Source organism: Pantherophis guttatus, chromosome 15 (assembly GCF_059756535.1).
Source record: "Pantherophis guttatus breed Tessera chromosome 15, ASM5975653v1, whole genome shotgun sequence".
NCBI classification, from domain to species: domain Eukaryota; kingdom Metazoa; phylum Chordata; class Lepidosauria; order Squamata; family Colubridae; genus Pantherophis; species Pantherophis guttatus.
The window spans coordinates 4,834,664-4,858,338 of NC_142077.1; the positions used below are offsets into that span (position 1 = coordinate 4,834,664).

The 23,675-nt window shown below is 46.8% G+C and overlaps 1 protein-coding gene and 1 long non-coding RNA gene across 6 annotated transcripts in view; one reads left to right on the forward strand and one right to left on the reverse strand.

Annotated features, from left to right (window-relative positions):
* Positions 1–20,741, reverse strand: part of TTLL10 (tubulin tyrosine ligase like 10) — a 33,622-nt gene extending 12,881 nt beyond the window's left edge. Inside the window, exons 1-7 of one of the 5 annotated variants that reach the window (XM_087878870.1) lie at positions 20,656–20,741; positions 18,046–18,526; positions 6,755–6,844; positions 4,758–4,926; positions 3,227–3,345; positions 2,342–2,456; positions 330–415 (exon numbers count right to left, since the gene is read on the reverse strand). In XM_087878870.1, the coding sequence (XP_087734996.1) occupies positions 330–415; positions 2,342–2,456; positions 3,227–3,345; positions 4,758–4,843 (406 nt within the window). In that variant the 5' untranslated portion in view covers positions 4,844–4,926; positions 6,755–6,844; positions 18,046–18,526; positions 20,656–20,741. Of the gene's footprint in view, positions 1–329; positions 416–2,341; positions 2,457–3,226; positions 3,346–4,757; positions 4,927–6,754; positions 6,845–9,156; positions 9,337–10,078; positions 10,625–16,783; positions 16,887–18,045; positions 18,527–20,655 lie in introns of those variants that run through there. The other 4 variants (XM_087878868.1, XM_087878867.1, XM_087878869.1 and 1 more) reach the window with 4 other exon arrangements.
* LOC148111866 (uncharacterized) overlaps positions 11,272–23,675 on the forward strand; it is a 37,517-nt gene continuing 25,113 nt past the window's right edge. Inside the window, exons 1-2 of the long non-coding RNA XR_015729928.1 lie at positions 11,272–11,360; positions 14,055–14,267. This is a non-coding gene — a long non-coding RNA (uncharacterized LOC148111866). The remainder of the gene's footprint in view (positions 11,361–14,054; positions 14,268–23,675) is intronic.

Here is a 23,675-nt window from a genome sequence, read left to right on the forward strand (position 1 = left end):
TGCAGTTGTAACTTTGGACGGTCACTAAGCGAATGGCTGTAAGTCGAAGACTACCTGTATATTCTTTCCACCTGTTAGTTCACGTTGGTGGGGAGCAAAACAGGGCCAGCTGTACCTTTCCACCCGTGAGGAACGCCTGTGACATCACAGGAATCGTGACATCATCAAGCAAAGGACATCACAAGGCAGATGATGTCACTTGCTCGATTTGGCATATTTGAAGACCAAAATCTCAACCCGCCCCTGTCTTTTCTTGTTAGAACCCACCGTTTGAAATATATTAATGGTCTTGAAAAGGGGGGGGACAGAATCGTTGCTTTGGTGTTCACCTTTATATATTTCAAAGAAGACTTCTCTCTCGTCTTTGGTGTCCAGACGAAAAGTCTCCGGGAAAAAATCTTCCATTTTTAACAATCTGCGAGAAAAGGGAGAGCGGGGGGAAAAAATTGAATATTAATAAGCTCACACACAGACGTGTTTTAAAGAATTCATAGAAATAGAAATAGAAATAGAAATAGAAATAGAATAGAATAGAATAGAATAGAATAGAATAGAATAGAATAGAAAATATGGAATGGGATAGAATAGAATAGAATAACAGAGTCGGAAGGGACCTTGGAGGTCTTCTAGTCCAACCCCCTGCTTAGGCAGGAAACCCTACACCACTTCAGACAAATGGGTATCCAACATCTTCTTAAAAACGTCCAGTGTTGGAGCATTCACAACTTCTGGTGGCAAGTTGTTCCACGGATTAATTGTTCTCACTGTCAGGAAATTTCTCCTTAGTTCTAAATTGCTTCTCTCCTTCATTATTTTCCACCCGTTGCTTCTTGTCCTGCCCTCAGGTGCTTTGGAGAAGAGCTTGACTCCCTCTTCTTTGGGGCAGCCCCTGAGATATTGGAACCCTGCTATCATGCCTCCCTTAGTCCTTCTCTTCACTAGTCTAGCCATGCCCTGTTCCTGCAACCGTTCTTCATAAGTTTTTACCTCCAGTGCCCCAATCAATCTTGCCAGAGGCCAGCCATCATTTCTGTCATACGCACTAGAGTTCCCCATGACTCCTTCATATGGACTAGTATTCTTTCTCAATCGAATTTCGGTTTGCGAGAGACAGCTTTGTTTTTTCTGCTGAGAGCTGCCTATAATCTCAGCTCAGCTAGCCCAAAAATGGCTGATTCACAGTTTAGAAAGAGAAGAAGGCTGTTGTTTGCCTTTTGAACTACAATGTTGATATATAAAGAAAAACAGAATAACAGAGTTGGCGGGGACCTTGGAGGTCCTCTAGTCCACCCCCTGCTCAAGCAGGAGACTCTATAGCATTCCAGACAAATGGCTGTCCTCTTTTGAAAAACCTCCGGTGATGAAGCACCTACAACTTCTGAAGGCAAGTTGTTCATTGTTCTCAGGAAATATCTCCTTAATTCTAAGTTGTTTCTCTCCTTGATTATTTCCCATCCATTGCTGGTGGACATAATATCAATATAATGTTTAGGACATAATTGGACATAATTTCAATACAACGTTTTGCCCTTCGTTAGGAATCTTGTTTATTCTCGCCGTGTGGATTATTGAGTTGGAATTGTTTCAGTTATTTTATGTCACTGTCAATAACAGCCATGCCAATACATCACCGGCTACCAGACATTAGGGAAACATGCATAGAACTTTAAAAAGTTTTTCAAACTTTTCTGTTTGAAAATGAACATCGGATGGCGATGTTCTTGGCAGTTCCAAAATGATGCAAAATCGCTTTTTTCAACCAGGAGGATTTTCAATTCTAGCCTACATCTCTGGGTGGTCTCCCATCCAAATTTTAACCAAGCCAACCAAGCCTTGTACAGGCAGTCCTCGGTTTGCAAGCACAATTGAGCCTAAAATTTCGGTTGCTAAGTGAGTTTTGCCCCACTTTGCAACACCTGTTAAAGTGAATCACTGGCAGTTAGTAGTCGGGCCCAGCGAGGAAATGCTACCAGTTTGCACCGGGTCTGGCGAACCGATAGTGATAAAAACTACCAATAGTAAAAAAAAAGCTACGGGTTTGTTCGAATCGGTATTTCTGACGATCAGCTGTGGAGCACGATTTAAAATCGGTAGAAAGCAGGAAATCCTTTCTACCAGGAAATCCTTTCTACCACTTTGCCCGATCCGGTAGCTTTCAGCACTATCGGTTCCCCCGAACCGGTGCGAACCGGTAGCATTTCACCCCTGCTAAACCCCCTTTGACCTCCAAGAACTCTGGAATGAATGATATGGAGGTCAGTGGGCTTCCCAGGAGAAAACGAGCCGTGAACCTTTTCAAGAGAGAGAAATACCCGTAAGGTTAAGCGAGTGAGGGGCTTACTTGGCTGTCTGGCCGACCTTCCTCATCACCCGTTCATATTCCCGGAGATTCATCAACAGGCCGATCTTTGTCGTCAGGATCTTGTTGTTTGGGATCTGGTAAAGAAGCTGCTCTCCTGAATGGGCAGGGGAACAAAAAAAACAAGGGCTCAGGCAGCAGAGGAGATGAAGAAGGCATTACAGGCAGCCCTGGCTTAACGACCGGTCGCTTAATGACCGTTCCAAGTTACGACGGACTGATGTGCTCTGAACTGAAGAGGTTACCTAGTTGGGTAATGAAACACCTGCGAGAAAAACCACCGAGCTCAGAGAGCACCAAGGACTGCACAGGCCTCCTCCACCTCTTCCTCCACTCCTCAAACCCCACTCCCTTCTAGGAGGGATGACATTATCTAGTTTGGTAAGGAAATGTCTGCAAGAAAATAATCAAGGACCCCATAATCCTCCTCCCTGAAAATCCCACTCCCTTCTAGTACTGATGATGTTATGTAGTTGGGTCATGAAACGTCTGCAAGAAAGCAACCAAGCTCAGAGAGCACCAAGGATCTCACAGTCCTCCTCCTCCCCCCACCCCCTTCTAGCCCTGCTGATGTTACCTAGTTGGGTAATGAAACATCTTGAAACAGCCAAGCTCAAAGACACCAAGGACCCTACAATCCTTCTCCTCCCCATTCCCTTCTAGCCTTGATAATGTTACCTAGTTTGGTAATGAAACATCTGCAGCAAAACAACCCAGCTCAGAGAGCACCAAGGACCCCACAGTTCAACTCTGAGCTACAATTTTTTTTTTCTTTCTTTCTATCCGTACTCTGCTCCTGGACCTCCCAAAATTCTGAATCTGCCCTTGTTTCTTCCAGCTTCTCTTGACCGGAAACCTGGCCCATACCTTCTCGGAAGTTGCAATAGGTGTCCCGAAACTTGGTCTCGCACCATTTCAAGGCGTAGTCTTCCCTCCGGTTGTCATAAATCCGTTGCCACCCTTTACTTTTGCAGTAATTACTCAGGCTGTGTGAGAGAAACAAAGAGGCAAGGTGAAAAGATAACCCTCTAGAAGTACAGGCAGTCCTCAAACTTACGACCGCAACGGAATCCCCAAATTTCCACGGCTAAGCAAGGCAGTTATTCATTCCCACTTCGCAACCTTTTTTTTTTTTTGCCACCGTTGTTAAGCGAATTGCTGTGGTCATTAAGTGAAACCTGCAGTCGTTAAGCGAATCTGGCTTCTCCCATCGCCTTCGCTTGTTGGAAACCGGCTGGGAAGGTCGCAAAAGGGGGAAAATCTCATAACCCTGGGACGGTGCAACCGTCATAAATACACGACCAGCTGCCAAGTGCCTAAATTTAGATCACATGATCTAAAATTCAGTTTTAGATCACATGATTTAAAATTCAGCACAGGAGGATGTCGCTGCAACGATAATTAGGTGATTGGTCACTTTTTCGGTGCCATTGTAACTTCCGTCACTAAACAAATTGGCTGTAAGCCAAGGACTACCTGTAATAGCCAGTCGCTCCCAAATCCTTTCGCTTCCTAAGCTCAGAGTCCTATAGCTGAGAGGGCTCCGCAAAGGCCATCTAGTCCAGGGGTCCCCAACCTTTCGGACCTCAGGGACCACTAAATTCATAATTTTAAATCTCGCGTACCACTAATACGATCTGCCTAATGACCAGCTGGGTGGGCATGGCTAGGTAGTCATGTGACTGGGTGGGCGGGGCCAACTCGATGTCACTCACGTTGAGGGGAGACTCGCCGGCCTCTACTCGCCCCTCCCCTCCCAGACACTCCTCCCCTCCCCCACCCGGGCTCCTTAGGGCCCCAACAGGAAGCAGCTGTTGGAGCTAAGCAGCCTCCACGAGAAAGAGTTGGCAAAACAGCTCAGTTCAAATTGGATCTGGCCAAGAAGGAGGCTCAGCAGAAGCACCTCACTGAGGACTAGGAGCATAGGCTTTCCAAGCAGAGGGAAGACCTGCGGGAGTGCAAGGCCAGGTACCGGCGCCTGGAGGCTCAGCAGGCTGAGATGCTCAGCCAGTTCCAGGCCATGAGGCAGTCCCACTGGAACGAGGCTCTCCGGCTCTTCGCCATCAGCGGTGCTTCCTTCCAACCTTCGCCCAAAGCCCCACAAAGCAGACCCCCAAATCAGAATTTCTATCCCCCTCGGACCCACACAAAAAGACCCCGAAGGGGGAAGACTCTCTGCAGCAACACAAACCTTCATTGCACGTATCTGTCCCAGGGGCCGTAGTTTGAGGACCCCTGATTTAGTGCAATATTAAAAAATGCAAATAATTTTTCTGCGGACCACCCAAATTTTCTCACGGACCACCAGTTGGCGACCGCGGATCTAGTGCGACCCCCCTCCCTGATGTAGCATTCCTCCCTCAAGGGTTAGGGGGGGTACCCAGGGCTTTCTCCTTACATTTCCACCCCATTTGCTCCGCCGATGTAAAAGAACGGCCCCGATCCTGGGCCTTCTTCATTTCTTCTCTCTTCCAGGTGACTCATTCGGAGAGCCGCATTCAGGAGGGTTCTGGGCTTCTTTGAGCTGAATTCATATGTGAATCTCCCTCTGGCGACTCTGGGAACCCCTGGAATGAGGAGGAGGAGGAGGAGGCGTAAACGCTCTTGGGTCCAGCTAGGCCACCGGAAGGGTTCAAGAGGGGACAGATTACAGATTAACAGAGTTGGAAGGGACCTTGTAGGTCATCTAGTCCAACCCCCCCACCCCACTCGAGCAGGAGACCCTACACCATTTCTGACAAATGGCAGTCCAATCTTTTCTTGAAAGCCTCCAGTGATGAAGCTCCCAAAACTTCCGGAGGCAACTTCTGTTCCACCGGTTGATGGTTCTCACTGCCAATAACTTTCTCCTTATTTCCAGGTTGAACCTCTCCTTATTCAGTTTCCATCCATTGTTCCTTATCTGGCCTTCGGGTGCTCTGGAAAATAGCTTGACCTCCTTCCTCCTCTCTGGGGCAGCCCTTCAAATATTGGAAGACTGCTATCATGTCTCCCCTGGTCCTTCCCTTCACTAGACTAGCCGTGCCCAGTTCCTGCAACCGTTCATCGTATGTTTTAGTCTCCAGTCCCCAATTCATATTCCTTCCTTCCTTCCTTCCTTCCCTTTACTTTCTTTCTTCTTTCTCCTTCCTTCCTTTTCCTTCCTTCCTTCCCTCCGTCCCTTTCTCTCTCTCTTTTTAATATAGTGGTGACCAAAACTAAATGTGATATTGCAATGATTGGGGAATAGTTCTCCCAACTTCTTTTTGCAGAGATTAATATTAAACATTTTGAATAAATTTCCATTTACAGTGTAATCTTCTTCCTTCCTCCCTCCCTCTTTCCTTATTCCCTATAACTTCTTCCCTTTGTTTCCTTTCTCTTCCCCCCTCTCTCTCCCTTTTTTCTTCCTTCCTTCCTTCCTTCCTTCCTTCCTTCCTTCCTTCCTTCCTTCCTTCCTTCCTTTATTGGTTCGATTTATTGGTTTGATTTATATGCCGCCCTTCTCCGGAGACTCAGGGCAGCTTACAATGCGTTAAGCAATAGCCTTCATACTTTTGTACATACCTGCTTAGTAGGGCTTTCCCCCCCCACCCCAAACGGTGTTCTTTTTTATACAAAGTCAGCTTATTGCCCCTACAATCCGGGTCCTCATTTTACCTACCTCGAAAGGATGGAAGGCTGAGTCAACCTTGAGCCTGGTGAGATTTGAACTTGCAGTAATTGCAGGCAGCTGGCTTTACTTTAACAGCACTTTAGCCACTGCGCCACCAAGGCTCCTTCCCTCCTTCCTTCCTTCCTTCCTTCCTTCCTTCCTTCCTTCCTTCCTTCCTTCCCTCCCTCACACCCTTCCTCCCACCCTCCCCTCCCTCCTTCTCTATTTCCTTCCTTCCTTCCTTCCTTCCTTCTTTCCTTCCTTCCTTCCTTCCTTCCTTCCTTCCTCCCTTCCTTCCTCCCCCCCCTCTCTTTTTAATATAGTGGTGACCAAAACTAGATGTGCAAATATGGGAGACGCAAGGGATTATGGATCCTTGGATCCATAATAGATCAAAGATGTAATTGGGGGTGTGGTACAGCTGGCAGGTATAAAGTGGAGGACACAACTGCCCTTGCTCCACCCACTATGCAGCTGAGGGCTACGCTGTCTCTTATCTGACCGTTCCCTAGGCAGCATCTCTTTCTCCAGCTTCCCAAGGTCATTCTCACATACCATTACATCAACGCAGCCCACCCTTTCCCCCAAACATTAAGTGGGGCCAGCAGCCCACTAAAGCACTGCTCACCCCTCCTTGAAATTCGAGTGTGGGGGGGGGCTCTTTTCCTCCCCAAAGCTGCATTTAGTGCCAGACTGGAGAGATTTTGGAATCAGAAGTGGGGTGGAAGGAGGTGGGTGGGTGGGATGCACCGAATTCCTACCGCTTTGCTTGTATGTCTTCCACTGCTTCAGGGCCTGGCTTGGAAAAAGAGCTCTGTATTTCTGCTTCTTGTTTTCTACGACCTTGGGATCTGTCGAAGAGAAGAAGATTAGGGTCCCGCCAGGGGGCTTCCCTGGGTTTCTCGTGCGGTCGGTCAAAAAGGAGAAAACCAATCAGAGAATCCTACAACAGGGAGGTCCCAAGAGGTCCTCTAGTCCAACCAGTGGTGGACTAGAATTTTAGCGATTTGAATTTTTGAAGCTGGAAATAACGAAGAGAAGGAAGGAAAACTTGCTACAGGCTGTCCTCAATTTACGACTACAATCGAACCCCAAAAATGTATGTTGCTAAGTGAGACAGTCGTTAAGTGGGGTTTTGCCCCATTTTATGACTTTTCTTGCCATGTTGTTAAGTGAATCACCGCAGTTGTTAAGTCAGTAACGTGGTTGTTAAGGGAATCGGGCTTCCCCATTTGACTTGGCTTGTCGGAAGGTCGCAAAAGGGGATGACGCGACCCTGGAACGCGGCGACTGTCGCAAATATGAGTCGGTTGCCAAGCTCCCGAATTTTGGATCACCTGCGATGGACATTAAGTGTGAAAAAACTGTCGCAAGTCACTTTTTTTCAGGGCCGTTGTAACTTCGAACCGTCTCAACCAGCGGTCCCCAATCTTTCTAGCTTTGCGGACCGGTGGGGAGGGGCAGAGAGGGGGAAGGGTAAGTGCGTGTGCATGCACAGCCCCATTTGCACAAGCGCCGGACAGGGTGTGCCAGCTGCTTGTGTGAATGGAGCTTCGTGCGTGCTCGCCTACCACTTCTGCAGCCTGGGCCCCGTTGGGAATAATATCCATCTGGGTTCAGTTCCAAGCCGGGAGAAAGACACTGGAAACATGGAGGCTGATTGGAAAGATGGTTTAATGGGGAAGCAGAAGCACATGGGTGGTTCTGGACAGCTGATCACATGGAGTTGAGAGTGGGGAGGTATTTATATCTATTCTTGGGCTTTGCACTTGAGCTTCCTGTTCCTGTGCAAGAACATGTATTCTATTGGCTGCTGTGGGGATCATAGCTAACTCTGTAGGTTGTCTGAGTCCGGGGTTTGGTTGAAGTTTGCTGGGTGATGCAACGTCCCCAGGTGATTATCTACGGGACCGCCTTCTGCCACCAGTAGCCTCCCACCGGCCAGTACACTCCCATAGAGAGGGGCTCCTCTGGGTGCCGTTGGCCAAACAATGTCAACTGGCGGCCCCTAGGGGGAGAGCCTTCTCTGTGGGGGCACCTACAATCTGGAACGAGCTCCCCCCGGACATACAGAGGATCCCGGATCTGCGCACCTTCCGCCGCGCGCTTAAAACTTTTTTATTTCATCAAGCTGGCCTGGCCTAAATCTTCTCCCCTTTTAAATTTAAATTTTAAATACAAATTTTAATCTGTTTAAATTATGGGGTATTTTAAATTCAGCCAAATTATTTAATCCGTTTTTAATCTATTTTAAATTTTTGTATTTCTGTGTTTTATCTTCTGGCTGTTCACCGCCCTGAGTCCTTCGGGAGAAGGGTGGTTTAGAAATTTAATAAAATAAAAATAAATAAATAAATTGTGCCATGTGGTGAGCTCTGCTGCTAGATGGGTTAATCCAATGGTGGGTTGCTCCCGGTTCGGACCGGTTCGCAAGAACCGGTAGTAAAACCAGCGGAAGGCTCCACCCACTGCCCAGGATGGAGTCATCGGTAATCTGCGCGCATGCGATCCCGTTGCGAACCAGTAGTAAAGGTAAGTAGAACCCACTCCTGGGTTAATCCTATTATGTCCTGAAGGGTTATGTCTTAATCCCATCACCCTGGAACTGGAGGTCTTTTTGTCTTGTGGATCAGCTGGCCTAGTCTTTCTCAATGGGCTCCAAATGTCTGCTGGGGGCAGGGAGCTGCCCTCTGTCTTTAAAACATGTTTCTTCTTTTATCATCCGGGGAAATATAATATTTTGCCTTTTTTAATATTTCTCAAAGCATTTCATTCTTCTAGGAGAGGGGTGGGTGCTAACTTTCTACAGTCTGAATGGGCCACCGCCCGGTATTGGGGACCCCTGGTTTAACGGTAACAGAAACAGAGTTCGAAGGGACCTTGGAGGTCATCTAGTCCAACCCCCTGCTCACGCAGGAGACCCGTTCTGGGGATTCGAACCGCCGAACTGCCGACCTTTCTGATCGACAAGCTCAGTGTTGGGCTATTTGTCCTCTCTTTCGATGTGGGGATTTCACTCCAGCTTATCCAGTTCCCTTTTTCTGAATCTACCCCAAAAACACGCTCATGTTATCAGCTCACATTAACTAGGTTAGTTTACAACCACTCCACAATGCCTTCTTCTGCTTTGCTGAAGAAAAAAAATAATAATACTCAGTCTCACCTACTTGTTGATGGGTTGCGCTGCTTTGAACCCTTGGATGAATCTGTCCCGGGCGTCTTTTGGGCAGCTTTGTCACCCGGTGGGGCTCACCTGCTTCGTTGTAGTATGGGAACCAACGGAAGCCTAAACGCAGGGCAGCTGCTCTTTCATTGCCATCCAGCGGTCTTTCGTTCATCCATCCTAAAAACCAGACCAGCTTCGGTCAGTTAACAGGGGACCAGATTTTAAATCGGTTGCGGCCGAGAGGAACCAGCTCGACAGCAGCACCTACGACGGAGGGAATCTGGAACTGGATTCTAAAATCAACTGCGCGTGGTCCGTCTTCTCCATATGGAGAAGTGGTTCTTTGGGAAAGGCACAAAGGACAGTCAGGGGTGAGGATGGGAGGGGGAAGACAGTTAGATCTCAGGTATGCCGGAGAGGCGACTGGCAGCCCCAAATGAGAAAACGCAAGACGTCAACGAAGACGAAAGGTGTCTAAAGGTTGGATCCTGGCAAAACTGGACCAAACTTGGTGAATCGGAGAGGTTTCGTTGCTCGTCTAAGCAACTTCCATCAGTCGGAGCAAAATTAGTTAAAATATAATAAGGCCTCTTCGGAATTCCTCATGCCCTCTTTAAGTAGTTTTTGGGAAGTGGGGTTGGGTGTCGTCCAGTCTGCCCTTCCAATGGACTTTACAACCGTCCTGAGATAGGAGGAGCTCTTTAGCCCCACTTGATCCCTACCCCGGTTGTCCCTTGGCACAACGTCAGACACCTGTTGACTGTCACTCCCCCAGGCATCCCTCCAAGCGTTAACAGTTCCTCCTAAATTCCCCGCAAGTCCCCCGTCTCTGGTTTTCTCGTAACTCCCTCGTCCGATTTTTGCACGCTGGCCCCGCGCGCCCGCAACCTCTTTCCCGCATAAGTTAAGAGAGGGGCACCTGAGAAGCACAGAGGTCTTCGGAGAGTCAAACGGGGCGGGAAGCTAAGGAGTTTCTTCTTGCAGATCCTTGGTTCCCAGCGAGTCGGTGTAGAAACTACTTCCTGCTCTGAAGCCATACTGCTGGAAGATGACTTACGCCCGGGTCACAATGGAGAGGCTGTGATGTCACGTTTCGACACTCCAGGTCAGTTGGCCAACAGCTACAGAGCAGGGGCTCATTAGGTAGCTCAACAGGTGAAGCAGAGGCTTGGCGGGAGGGAGGCCTTCAGATTCAATAGCCAAAAGCAAATAGGTTTGGGTGGCACCAGGAAAAAAAGATCACCGGATCCCGAATTTGTAAAACAGAAGAGCTGAAGTTATGCGTTGTTTGCCTACCAACGTAATCTCCCGACTGTTTCTTTCAATTCTGCCAGACTCCAAGGACCGATTCGACTCCTTTTTTTAAAGCTGGAAATGTGACCCCAGGTGTCAAAAGAAACAGCCACTTTCGACGCGAGTTTGGCTCGCTTTCTAAGATCTTTCTCTCTTGGTCTTCCGATGGAACAGAGTCGGCGTTCAGATTAGAATTCTTGACTTGCACAGGGCTCGGCTGGGGCTTTGACTGAATAGTTGCTTTTCGAAAAAACCGGTGTGGCTGGCATGTGTGGACAGAGATTGAATAAAAAATTAAAAAGCTCCAGTTTCAAGATCAAATCCTTGACAGCGGAGCAGAAGCATCGAGGCCCTTTTCCATGCCGTTGTGGAAGGAATAAAAAATTATCATTTTCTGGAGTTGTTTCTTTCCCTCCGTGGACTTGAATGTCAAGAAGGATAAAATATCAGGAAGAGATCGTTGTGGAACCGATGAAGTCCGTTTGCAGCCAAGCATCTCCAAAAAACATTTTAAGGAATCGGCTACCAACTCTGTTGGGTATTTAAATGTGTAAACAGGCATCTTAATCTTATTGAATTTAATATTGCTTCTTTGGCTATTTCAGTGTGCGTTTTTAGATTGTTTTGAGATTTGGGAAAGCTGGATTTTTTCCCCACCCCGTTTGAAAAGGCTAAAAATGCTTGCTAATTCTGCCCTGCTAAATCGAACAACTCTCCAACTTCCAGGAAAAGAAAAGAAATGAAGTTTGTGAGAGGAGGCTGGTAGAAAAGTGGCTTTACGATGGAAGATACCAATGGGGAAGGAACTGAACTGTCGCAAGATATAAAGATGAGCATTTAACCTTTTGATGGGCTACCAAAGGGCATTGCTGGAGGGTTTTAAGGATAATCGGCCCCTTCCAAAACAAGTAAGCTTTTGATTTAGCTGATTTTCATTTGTCAAAATTATTATTTTGGCAGACGGGCGTCCCAGGAGAAGAGGAATAGGAGGATTGTGGGTGAGAATTTCATTCTTTTCATTGATTGTTTTCAAGGGCTGGTAGCTTATGGAGTTTAAAAAGGTGAGTTGCATTTATTTTATAGGTAGTCCTCGACTTGCAACAGTTCGGTGACTGTTCAAAGTTACAACGGCACTGAAAAAAAGGGACGCATGACCGTTTTTCACACTTACGTCCATCGCAGCATCTCCGTGGTCATGTGATCACAATCCCGACGCTTGGCAGCCGACTCATATTTATGACGGGTCGCAGTGTCCCGGGGTCAGGGGATCGATCCCCTTTTTGCGACCTTCTGACAAGCAAAAGTCAATGGGGGGAGGGGGGAAGCCAGATTCAGTTAACAACTTTGTCACTAACTTAACAACTGCAGCGATTCGCTTAAGAACGGTGAGAAAGGTCGTAAAAATGGGGCAAAATTCACTTAATGACTGTTTCACTTTGCAACAGAAATTTTGGGCTCAGTTGTGGGCGTCATTGGGAACCAACGTTCCTGTATGCCTGTACTCTCTTTTTTTTTTTTTTTCAAAAGGAGGGAAACGCGCTACAATTTTAGACTCTGTTTTTGCAAATTTAAGTGCCCTGTACCCAGGAAAAGCACTGAAGAATAGAATAGAATAGAATAGAATAGAATAGAATAGAATAGAATAGAATAGAGTAGAGTAGAGTAGAGTAGAGTAGAGTAGAGTAGAGTAGAGTAGAGTAGAGTAGAATAGAATAGAATAGAATACAGAATGAAAGAATAGAATAGAATAGAATAGAATAGAGAATAGAGTAGAGTAGAGTAGAGTAGAGTAGAGTAGAACAGAATACAGAATGAAAGAATAGAATAGAATAGAATAGAATAGAATAGAATAGAATAGAGAATAGAGTAGAGTAGAATAGAGTAGAGTAGGACAGAATAGAATACAGAATGAATAGAATAGAATAGAATAGAATAGAATAGAATAGAATAGAATAGAATAGAGTAAATACGGAATGAATAGAATAGAATAGAGTAGAGTAGAGTAGAGTAGAGTAGAGAGTAGAGTAGAGTAGGAGAGAATAGAATACAGAATTAATAGAATAGAACAGAACAGAACAGAACAAAACAGAATAGGAGTAGAGTAGAGTAGAGTAGAGTAGAGTAGAGTAGAGTAGAGTAGAGTAGAGTAGAGTAGAGTAGAGTAGGAGAGAATAGAATACAGAATGAATAGAATAGAATAGAATAGAATAGAATAGAATACAATAGAATAGAGTAGAGTAGAGTAGAGTAGAGTAGAGTAGAGTAGAGTAGAGAGTAGAGAGTAGAGTAGAGTAGGAGAGAATAGAATACAGAATGAATAGAACAGAACAGAACAGAACAGAACAAAACAGAATAGGAGTAGAGTAGAGTAGAGTAGAGTAGAGTAGAGTAGAGTAGAGTAGAGTAGAGTAGAGTAGAGTAGAGTAGAATAGGAGAGAATAGAATACAGAATGAATAGAATAGAATAGAATAGAATAGAATAGAATAGAATAGAATAGAATAGAATAGAATAGCAGAGTTGGAAGGGACCTTGGAGGTCTTCTAGTCCAGCCCCCTGCTTAGGCAGGAAACCCTACACCACTTGAGACAAATGGTTATCCAACCTCTTCTTAAAAACTTCCAGTGTTGGAGCATGAAGAGCGGACCTGATCAGAAATTAGGGAGAAAATTGAGGGCTGATGTAATGCTACTCCAGATATCCATCCGTTGCCAGATATTTTGAAATCCCATCCTTTTATTCAAACCTCAGCTCTGCTCCGTATCTACTGCCTGTTTTTGCCATCTCAAATTGATTGTTTAGAGCTGCAGTGGGACAATTAACCATTGGCAATGCCAGCTGAACAAAAAATCACAGGATATTCCCCTACCTCTAGCTCATATTTTTATAGCATACAAATATTTGTGTGTGTGTCTGTGTGTGTTTAACCTTCCTCTTAATTTGCTCTTATTTATGCAACAGTTTTGCCTCCAGCCAAATTGCCTGCTAAGGGGAGCCAGGTTTTATAGGTTTTTCCTTTCCCTAATTTCTTCTTTTTATGAGATTCTCCAGGATGATTTCACTTTAATCACATGCTTGCAAGAGAGAGAGAGGGGGCAAGAGAGAGAGAGAGAGAGAGAGAGCACAGCCGAACAAGAGATTTGTTCGGCTGTGCTGCCGAATCAAATACCTTTGAAATACAGGCGGTCCTTGACTTACGACGACAATGGAGTCCAACGTTTCTGTTGTTAAGGGAGGCATTGGTTCAGTGAGTTTTGCCCCATTTTACGACGTTTCTTGCCACTGCAGTCGCTGCAGTGGTTAAGTTAATAGCTGGCTTCCCCATTGACTTTGCTTGTCAAAAGGTCGCAAAAGGAGCGATCCCGTGACCCCTGACGACGGCAACGGTCATAAGTATGAACCAGTTGCCAAGCCTCTGAATTTTGATCGCACGACCATGGGGATGCTCCGGCGGTCGAAAGCGTGAGAAACAATCGTTAAGTCACTTTTTTTTCAAGTGCCGTTGTAACTTGAAGCGGTCCCTAAGTGAACTGTTGTAAGTCAAGGACTACCCAGGTGAAATAATTGGGGCTGACCTTAAATTTAATTTTTGTTTGTTTTAAAGAAATGATCCAGCGGACGAGGTTATTTCTAAAAATCCCGGGGCACCTAAGAAGAGTTGATACGAATAAAGAGATATCTGCCTGGTACTTCCCGTATTCCTTTCAGCCGCCATGCTTATTGTTCTCAAAATTCCCCCAGCGGGACAAACGGTGGGGCTCAAAATACCACGTGGGTTTACGGAGACGGCTAAGCCAAGAACGGCAGGGAGAAAACGGTGAGTTTTGCATGAAGTCGGAAGGTAAGGGGAAGTTTGTTTTTTTTTCTTTTCACCCCAGACTGTTTTCAAAGAGGACTAAGCACCCGGCAGGATTGTCGAAGTGGCTGGCACAACCAGATTGCAAAGGCATGGGGAGCAGAGGGGGGTTTCAGCAGGTTCTAACCAGTTCTAGCGAACCGGTAGCGGAAATTTTGAGTTAGTTCGGAGAACCGGTAGTAAAAATTCTGATTGGCCCCACCCACATCTATTCTCTGCCTCCCGGGTCCCAGCTGATCGGGAGGAAATGGGGATTTTGCAGTATCCTTCCCCTGGAATTGGGGAGGGAATGGAGATTTTGCAGTATCCTTTTCCTGGAGTGGGGTGGGAATGGAGATTTTGCAGTATCCTTCTCCCAGGAGTGGGGAGGGAATGGAGATTTTGCAGTATCCTTCCCCTGGAGTGGGGAGGGAATGGGGATTTTGCAGTATCCTTCTCCCAGGAGTGGGGTGGGAATGGAGATTTTGCAGTATCCTTCCCCTGGAGTGGGGAGGGAATGGGGATTTTGCAGTATCCTTCTCCCAGGAGTGGGGTGGGAATGGAGATTTTGCAGTATCCTTCCCCTGGAGTGGGGAGGGAATGGGGATTTTGCAGTATCCTTCTCCCAGGAGTGGGGTGGGAATGGAGATTTTGCAGTATCCTTCCCCTGGAGTGGGGTGGGAATGGAGATTTTTGCAGTATCCGTCTCCCAGGAGTGGGGAGGGAATGGAGATTTTGCAGTATCCTTCCCCTGGAGTGGGGAGGGAATGGAGATTTTGCAGTATCCTTCCCCTGGAGTGGGGTGGGAATGGAGATTTTTGCAGTATCCGTCTCCCAGGAGTGGGGAGGGAATGGAGATTTTGCAGTATCCTTCCCCTGGAGTGGGGTGGGAATGGAGATTTTGCAGTATCCTTCCCCTGGAGTGGGGTGGGAATGGAGATTTTTGCAGTATCCGTCTCCCAGGAGTGGGGAGGGAATGGAGATTTTGCAGTATCCTTCCCCTGGAGTGGGGTGGGAATGGAGATTTTGCAGTATCCTTCCCCTGGAGTGGGGTGGGAATGGAGATTTTTGCAGTATCCGTCTCCCAGGAGTGGGGAGGGAATGGAGATTTTGCAGTATCCTTCCCCTGGAGTGGGGTGGGAATGGAGATTTTGCAGTATCCTTCTCCCAGGAGTGGGGAGGGAATGGAGATTTTGCAGTATCCTTCCCCTGGAGTGGGGAGGGAATGGGGATTTTGCAGTATCCTTCTCCCAGGAGTGGGGTGGGAATGGAGATTTTGCAGTATCCTTCCCCTGGAGTGGGGAGGGAATGGGGATTTTGCAGTATCCTTCTCCCAGGAGTGGGGTGGGAATGGAGATTTTGCAGTATCCTTCCCCTGGAGTGGGGAGGGAATGGGGATTTTGCAGTATCCTTCTCCCAGGAGTGGGGTGGGAATGGAGATTTTGCAGTATCCTTCCCCTGGAGTGGGGTGGGAATGGAGATTTTTGCAGTATCCGTCTCCCAGGAGTGGGGTGGGAATGGAGATTTTACAGTATCTTTCCCCTGGAGTAGGAAGGGAATGGGGATTTTACAGTATCCTTCTCCCAGGAGTGGGGAGGGAATGGAGATTTTGCAGTATCCTTCCCCTGGAGTGGGGTGGGAATGGAGATTTTGCAGTATCCTTTCCCCTGGAGTGGGGTGGGAATGGAGATTTTACAGTATCCTTCTCCCAGGAGTGGGGTGGGAATGGAGATTTTGCAGTATCTTTCCCCTGGAGTGGGGAGGGAATGGAGATTTTGCAGTATCCTTCTCCCAGGAGTGGGGTGGGAATGGAGATTTTACAGTATCTTTCCCCTGGAGTGGGGAGGGAATGGAGATTTTGCAATATCCTTCCCTTGCCACGCGCACCAAGCCACACCCACAGAACCGGTAGTAAAAAGTTTTGAAACCCACCACTGATGGGGAGGGGTCAGGAGACAATCTGTCTACCAGATGTGTAGGAAGGGAAAAAGGCAGGTGTCGTCAGCAGGGGTGGGTTTCACTTATCTTTACCACTGGTTCGCCCCGCGCATGCACGCTGTCCACGCATGCGCCCAGTCTTCCACACATGCACTTTGCTCACTCACTCTCCACGCATGTGCCCGGACTCAAAAACATGCCTAAATTGCACGACTTGGAGCCAGGGCGGATGGGCGGGTGCACCCGTGATTGCTGCTACCAGTTCTCCCGAACCGGTGCGAACCGGCTGAATACCACCTCTAGTCGTCAGGCTAAAACGTAGTAGCCAGGGAAAAATCAGAGTTGGTTAATTTTCCTATCATGTCGTCCCAAAGGTGCTTTTTCCAAGAGGCAACTGGACTTTCTGGGTGTTTTTTTTGTTTTAATTTGATTTATATGCCGCCCTTCTCCGGAGACTCAGGGCGGCTTACAGTGCGTTAAGCAATAGCCTTCATCCTTTTGTATATTTTTATACAAAGTCAGCTTATTGCCCCCACAAACTGGGTCCTCAATTTACCTACCTTAGAAAGGATGGAAGGCTGAGTCGACCTTGAGCCTTGGCGAGATTCGAACTAGCAGTAATTGCAGGCAGCTGGATGATAATAACAGGCTATTAGTCTGCTGCACCACCAGGCTCTTCTTTTTCTTTGAAGACGTTTCTTCAGAGCTGAAGAAGCTTCTTGGATGAGAAACGAAACGTCTTCAAAAAGAGAAAAAAGAAAGAAAGTCCAGTTGCCTCTTGGAAAAAGCACCTTTGGGACAACTGTGACCTGGATGAATGAGAATCTCCAAATAGACTTTCCAACCAGGTGGGTTTTTTCTGCCGTTGGACATGAGAGCAAAAGAAGAACTCATTGAACGTTAGGTCCCATACAGTATTGAGATGAGCCAGAAGTGAACTACAGCTCCCAGCAGCCCCTCGTAAATGGAGCGTACAGTAGATGGGGATGCTGGGAGTTGTAGTTGGGCAACATCTGGAGGCTCAGACAGGTCCACCTTAGTGATCACAGTTGTCAATAGTTCTCAGAGGATCCTGCCCCTTGTCGAGGCTTCCTTCCTAGAAGCTGCCCCTCTTCATTTTCCCCAGAATGCCACATTGCATTATTCTAGGGCAAGGGTGTCAAACTCAATTCATTGAAGGCCGTATTGAGGATGTGGTTGACCTCGGGGGGGCTGGGTGGGTGTGGCCAATTGGGTGGGGGTGGCCAACTGGGTAGGCATGGCCAGCTTGACACCACTCCCCTAACTGCTGGCATGTTTCCTTTTCGCATTGGAGTAGACCGGGCTGAAGCAACGCAGGCCAGCCCCTTACGTTTTCTAGGCTGGCCCCACGAGCCAGATCCGGCCCACGGGCCTTGTGTTTGACACCCCTGCTCTAGGGCAGAGGTCTCCAACCTTGACAACTTTAAGCCTGGAGGACTTCAACTCCCAGAATTCCCCAGCCAGAATTCTGGGAGTTGAAGTCCACCAGGCTTAAAGTTGCTAAGGTTGGAGACCCCTGCTCTACGGCATTGAGGAAAATAGGAAGGCAACAACTTGGAAGGAAGGAAGGAAGGAAGGAAGGGAAAGCGTCTTTATTTCTCAAATATGGAGAGGAGCTGGGTTTTTGTGGGCAGCAGGCCCACAAGTCAAGCCAAGCCTTCTCCTAGCTGGCAGGAAGGCCGTCTGATTCACCTGAGGCCAGCGGTGGAGGTCCGTCAGGGCACAGAACGTCTCGAGTTCTGGACTTCGGGTCCTTTTTCCCTTTTCCGACGTGGCCCGTTAAGATCCCGATGGACTTTACCTTGCAACTGGAAGTCCGGGCCAAGTCGCTGTCTGAGTCAGGAGTGTCCCGGCCTTGATCTTCTGGGAGGGTCTTCGCAGGATCTGCCTCGCCCCCTTCTCTCTGGGCCTGTTCTCCTCCTGCCACAGCCTCACCACCTGCTTCGTTGGAGCTCAGGGCTTCCTCCCGACCTCGGACGGACTCTACATCTTCATCCGTTTTCTCCAAGGTTATCTCAGGGAGCTCCGAGCCCAACCTGGAGCGCACCTGAAGATCCAGGGCTCCCGCCTGCTCGCTACCGCTTGGTCCACAGGTACTGAGAGATCCGGGGATGGATGCCAACCTTACTAGCGTTCCTTCATCTGCGGGTTGCGAGGGAGGCCGGCTTTGGGAAGGGCCGGCGTCCTCTTCTGTGGGTTCATCTTGCTCGCTCGGCGGGTAGAAAATAGATTTTTTCTCCACATCATCCCTCGCTGAAGCCCATTTGTGTTCTGGACAATGGCTGCAGGGGGGGGAAAAAGCAACGGGAACTGGTATTTAATTCAAGATTTCTCCCAATTTCTCTAGCCAACTTTTCGAGTCCTCCAGGGGAAACCTGGTCTTTCGGGATTGGAGTGTCTGGATTGGGGCATCGCCAAGTTTCAGACTTGCAAGAGATTTAGCCAATTGGGAATGAACCTGGTTTTAAGGCGGCTTTTAACTAAGGTTAGGGTTAGGGTTAGGTAAAACAATTACTACTAACCATCTATTCAGGACTTGTATACTGCACGAGTCAAAAAGAGGGCTGGGAAAATATCGACAGACCCCTCTCATCCTGGACATAAACTGTTTCAACTCCTACTCTCAACATGACAGCATAGAGCACTGCACACCAGAACAACCAGACACAAGGACAGGTTTTTCCCCGAATGCCATCACTCTGCTCAACAAATAATTCCCTCAACACTGTGAAACGATTCACTACGTCTGCACTACTGTTAATCTTCTCATCGTTCCCATCACCCATCTCCTCCCACTTATGACTGTATGACTGTAACTTTGTTGCTTGTATCCTTACGATTTATATTGACTGTTTCCTAATATGATTTGATTGCTTATTTGTACCCTATGACTATCATTAAGTGTTGTACCTTATGACTCTTGATGAATGTATCTTTTCTTTTTATGTACACTGAGAGCATATGCACCAAAGACCAATTCCTTGTGCGTCCAATCACACTTGGCCAATAAAGAATTCTATCCTATCCTATCTATCCTATCCTATCCTATCCTATCCTATCCTATCCTATCCTATCCTATCCTATCCTATCCTATCCTATCCTATCCCATTCCATATTTTCTATTCTATTCTATTCTATTCTATTCTATTCTATTCTATTCTATTCTATTCTATTCTATTCTATTCTATTCTATTCTATTCTATTCTATTCTATTCTATTCTAAGCAAGCATGATTCGGAACTTCAGCAACAGATAGATTTTTGACCGAGTTCAAATTTGAGTTTAAAGCTGAGTTTACATCGGAGTTTGTTTGGTATTTTTTGGGGTTCAGCTTCAGCTGCCAAAAAAGCCAATGCAGTCTTAGGCTGCATCACCAGAGGGACAGAATCAAGATCAAGGGAAGTGTTAATACCACTTTATAATGCCTTGGGGTAAGACCACGCATGGAATACTGCATCCAGTTTTTATCACAATACAAAAAAAAAAAAAAAAAAAGATGTTGGGAACCCTAGAAAGAGTGCAGAGAAGAGCAACAAAGATAACGAAGGTGCAGGAGGCTAAAACATATGATGAAAGATTGCAGGAAGTGGGTATGTCTAGGCTAACAGAGAAAGGACCAGGGGAGACATGATAGCAGTCTTCCAATATCTCAGGGGCTGCCCCAAAGAAGAGGCAGTCAAGCTATTCTCCAAAGCACCTGAGGGCAGGACAAGAAGCAATGGGTGGAAACTCATCAAGGAGAGAAGCAACTTAGAACTAAGGAGAAATTTCCTGAGAGTTAGAACAATTAACCAGTGGAACAGCTTGCCACCAGAAGTTATAGGTGCTCCAACACTGGAGATTTTTTAAGAAGTGATTTGTCCAGAATGCTCTAGGGTCTCCTGCTTAAGATGGGGGTTGGACTAAAGGTAAAGGTAAAGGTTCCCCTCGCACATATGTGCTAGTCGTTCCTGACTCTAGGGGGCGGTGCTCATCTCTGTTTCAAAGCCAAAGAGCCAGCGCTGTCCAAAGACGTCTCCGTGGTCATGTGGCCGGCATGACTCAACGCCAAAGGCGCACGGATCGCTCTTACCTTCCCACCAAAGGTGGTCCCTATTTTTCTACTTGCGTTTATTACGTGCTTTCCAACTACTAGGTTGGCAGAAGCTGGGAGAAGTCACGGGAGCTCACCCCGTTCTGTAGCACTAGGGATTCGAACTGCCGAACTTTCGATCGACAAGCTCAGCGTCTTAGCCACTGAGCCACTGTGTCCCCGGGAGTTGGACTAGAAGACCACTAAGGTCCCTTCCTACTCTGTTATTCCGTTAAAGCTTTTTGGATTTCTTGAAAGCACCAGCTGCCACCAGATGCTCTTTGGGGAGGTTGTTTTGACAAGGAGCAAGGAGAAAAAGAGGAATAACCGAAGTCTAACCTTGCTTTGGCGTGCCCTACATGCTCAGAGACTGCTCTAGAGAGCGTGTTTTTCCGATCAGCCATGATGAAATTCGACAGGGCTTCCACAGCAATGCTCTCTCGTCCCCTGGGCCGGATCTCCAAGCATCCAAATTCAGACAGCTGCGTTTCCCGCCCCCCCCCCAGGTGAGGGTGCAGGCAGCCTTGGGTGCTGTCAACAAGAGCCTGTTTCCTAGCAACAGCTGCTTAGGAACCGTTGCTGGTGCCGGGAGAAATTCCCGCCGGGGAAGTCGGAGGCCGGCCAGGTGGAGGTGTGTGAACCTTCCCCTTGAAGCGGCCGGAGAAAGAGAGCAAAGTCCTTCTCTGGCTCTCCCTTTGGCTCCAGTCCCGCATCTGATCCTGTGTGGGGTGTGTCTCTGCCTGTCGGTTGGGCTTTCCCACAATGCCCCGCTCTGTGGCTATCAGGGGCATTGTGGGAGATCAAAAGCAGGGCAGGGCTCTAGTGATGCTCAGCTTCTGAATGAGCCATGAATTCTTGTATCTCTAAGGAAGCTGTTGTTGTTAGTTGCAAAGTCGTGTCCGACCCATCGCGACTCCATGGACAACGTTCCTCCTGGCCTTCCTGTCCTCTACCATCCTCTGGAGTCCATTTAAGCTCACACCGACTGCTTCAGTGACTCCATCCAGCGACCTTCTTCTCTGCCTTTCCCTTCTTCTTTTTGCCCTCCATCGTTCCCAGCATTCGGCTCTTCTCCAGGGAGTCCTTCCTTCTCATTAGGTGGCCAAAGGATTTGAGTTTCATCCTCAGGATCTGGCCTTCTAAAGAGCAGTCAGGGTTGATCTCCTCTAGGACCGACCGGTTGGATGGCCTTGTGGTCCAAGGGACTCGCAGGAGTCTTCTCCAGCACCAGAGTTCAAAGGCCTCCATTCTTTGGCCCTCAGCCTTCCTTACGGTCCAACTTTCACAGCCATACATTGCAACTGGGAAAACCATCGCCTTGACTGTACGATCTAAGGAGGTAGGGTGTGTAAAACAACCCCTGGCATCACGTGCATCTTTTCCATCTGGTTATTTTGCTTTATTTTTATTTATAGAATTATATTTATGTGCTATCTGATATCTAGTGACTCGGGGTGGGATTTTTAATCCCTGGCTTGAGCTGACAGGTGTCCATTTAAGCTAGAATTCCAGGGAAGTGAACTGCAGACCAAATCTTTTGGAAAAGGAAGGGGGATTGGGTAGGTTGTCCTCGCAGGACTGTTGTTCAGGTGTGCTATAAAATAAGACCAGGAGGAAATATAGGTGGGAAAAAAGGCACCTTAGGAAGGAAGGAGTATTGCTTCCTGTTTGGAACTCCCTTGATGTGAAAAAAATATTGACTTCAGTTTTAAAAATGCCAGATAACTGATCTGTTCCAAGTGATTTTTTTTCTTTCCTGGTGAAAGATGGTAGGTAGGTAGGTAAGTAGATAGATAGATAGATAGATAGATAGATAGATAGATAGATAGATAGATAGATAGATAATGATGATAGATAGATAGATAGATAGATAGATAGATAGATAGAAGATAGATAGATAGATAGATAGATAGATAGATAGATAGATAGATAGATAGATGATAGATAGATGATAGATAGAAGATAGATAATAGATAATGATGATAGATAGATAGATAGATAGATAGATAGATAGATAGAAGATAGATAGATAGATAGATTGATGATAGATAGATGATAGATAGATAATGATGATAGATACATAGATGATAGATAGATAGAAGATAGATAGATGATAGATAGATAATGATGATAGATGGCTGGATGGCTGGATGGCTGGATGGCTAGACAGACACAGACAGATGATAGATAGATGATGACAGATAGATAGATAGATAGATAGATAGATAGATAGATAGATAGATAGATAGATGATAGATAGATGATGATGATAGATAGATAGATAGATAGATAGATAGATAGATAGATAGATAGATAGAGGTATGATAAATAGGTAGATAGACAGACAGATAGATGATACAGAGAGGTAAATTAAATAGATGATAGAAGTGATGATAATGATAGAGAGAGATGATAGAGATAGATAGATAGATAGATAATCTGGCTTGCAGATATTCTGTTTGTAAAGTGTTCCGTGCCTGAATCTCACCCGCCTGACTCCAACCAACCCGATCATTATTCACTGCTGCCTTTGTGAGTGGCAAGTGCTAAACGGCTGTTCAGGCGAGGCCTTTGAAATTGTAATGACACCTTTGGATTTCAAGCTGCAGATGAAGGCCTGGCGGAGGAGAAGGGAGGCAGGACGAGGACTGGCACATCTCAAATTGCCAGGAACAATGGTGGGTGTCAAACATTCCCAGAGGTGCCAGTAGAGGAGAATTATATGGTGCGGGGATGCCAAAAGAATGACAATAGTGACTTTCAAAGGGATGCGTCTGTACACACACGCTCACGGAGACACACATACAAAAGTACACTCTTTCAATTCTATTCTCAGGTATGTGAATTCAATGAATTTTTAGCATAACGGTCTGCGATGAGTTAAGGATGGAAGTTTTTTTTAAAAAGCCCTGCCTTTAAATAATAATTATACGTAAAGCCAGTTTTTGATTGCTTCCTCCGTCTACTCCTTGCTATAAGATTTCGCTCCTTGGTCAGAAGAGCCCAGATCCATGGGGGTCCATTCCCAGAATTACCCAGGCAGCTGGGAATTCTGGGCTTGGTAATCCACCTGTTTTGAGAAATTCCGGGATGAAAGAAGATGGATTAGGGCCATAGAAAAGAATGGAATAACAGAGTTGGAAGGGACCTTGGAGGTCTTCTAGTCCAACCCCCTGCTTAGGCAGGAAACCCTACACCACTTCAGACAAATGGTTATCCAACCTCTTCTTAAAAACATCCAGTGTTGGAGCATTCACAACTTCTGGTGGCAAGTTGTTCCACTGGTTAATTGTTCTCACTGTCAGGAAATTTCTCCTTAGTTCTAAGTTGCTTCTCTCCTTGATCAGTTTCCACCCGTT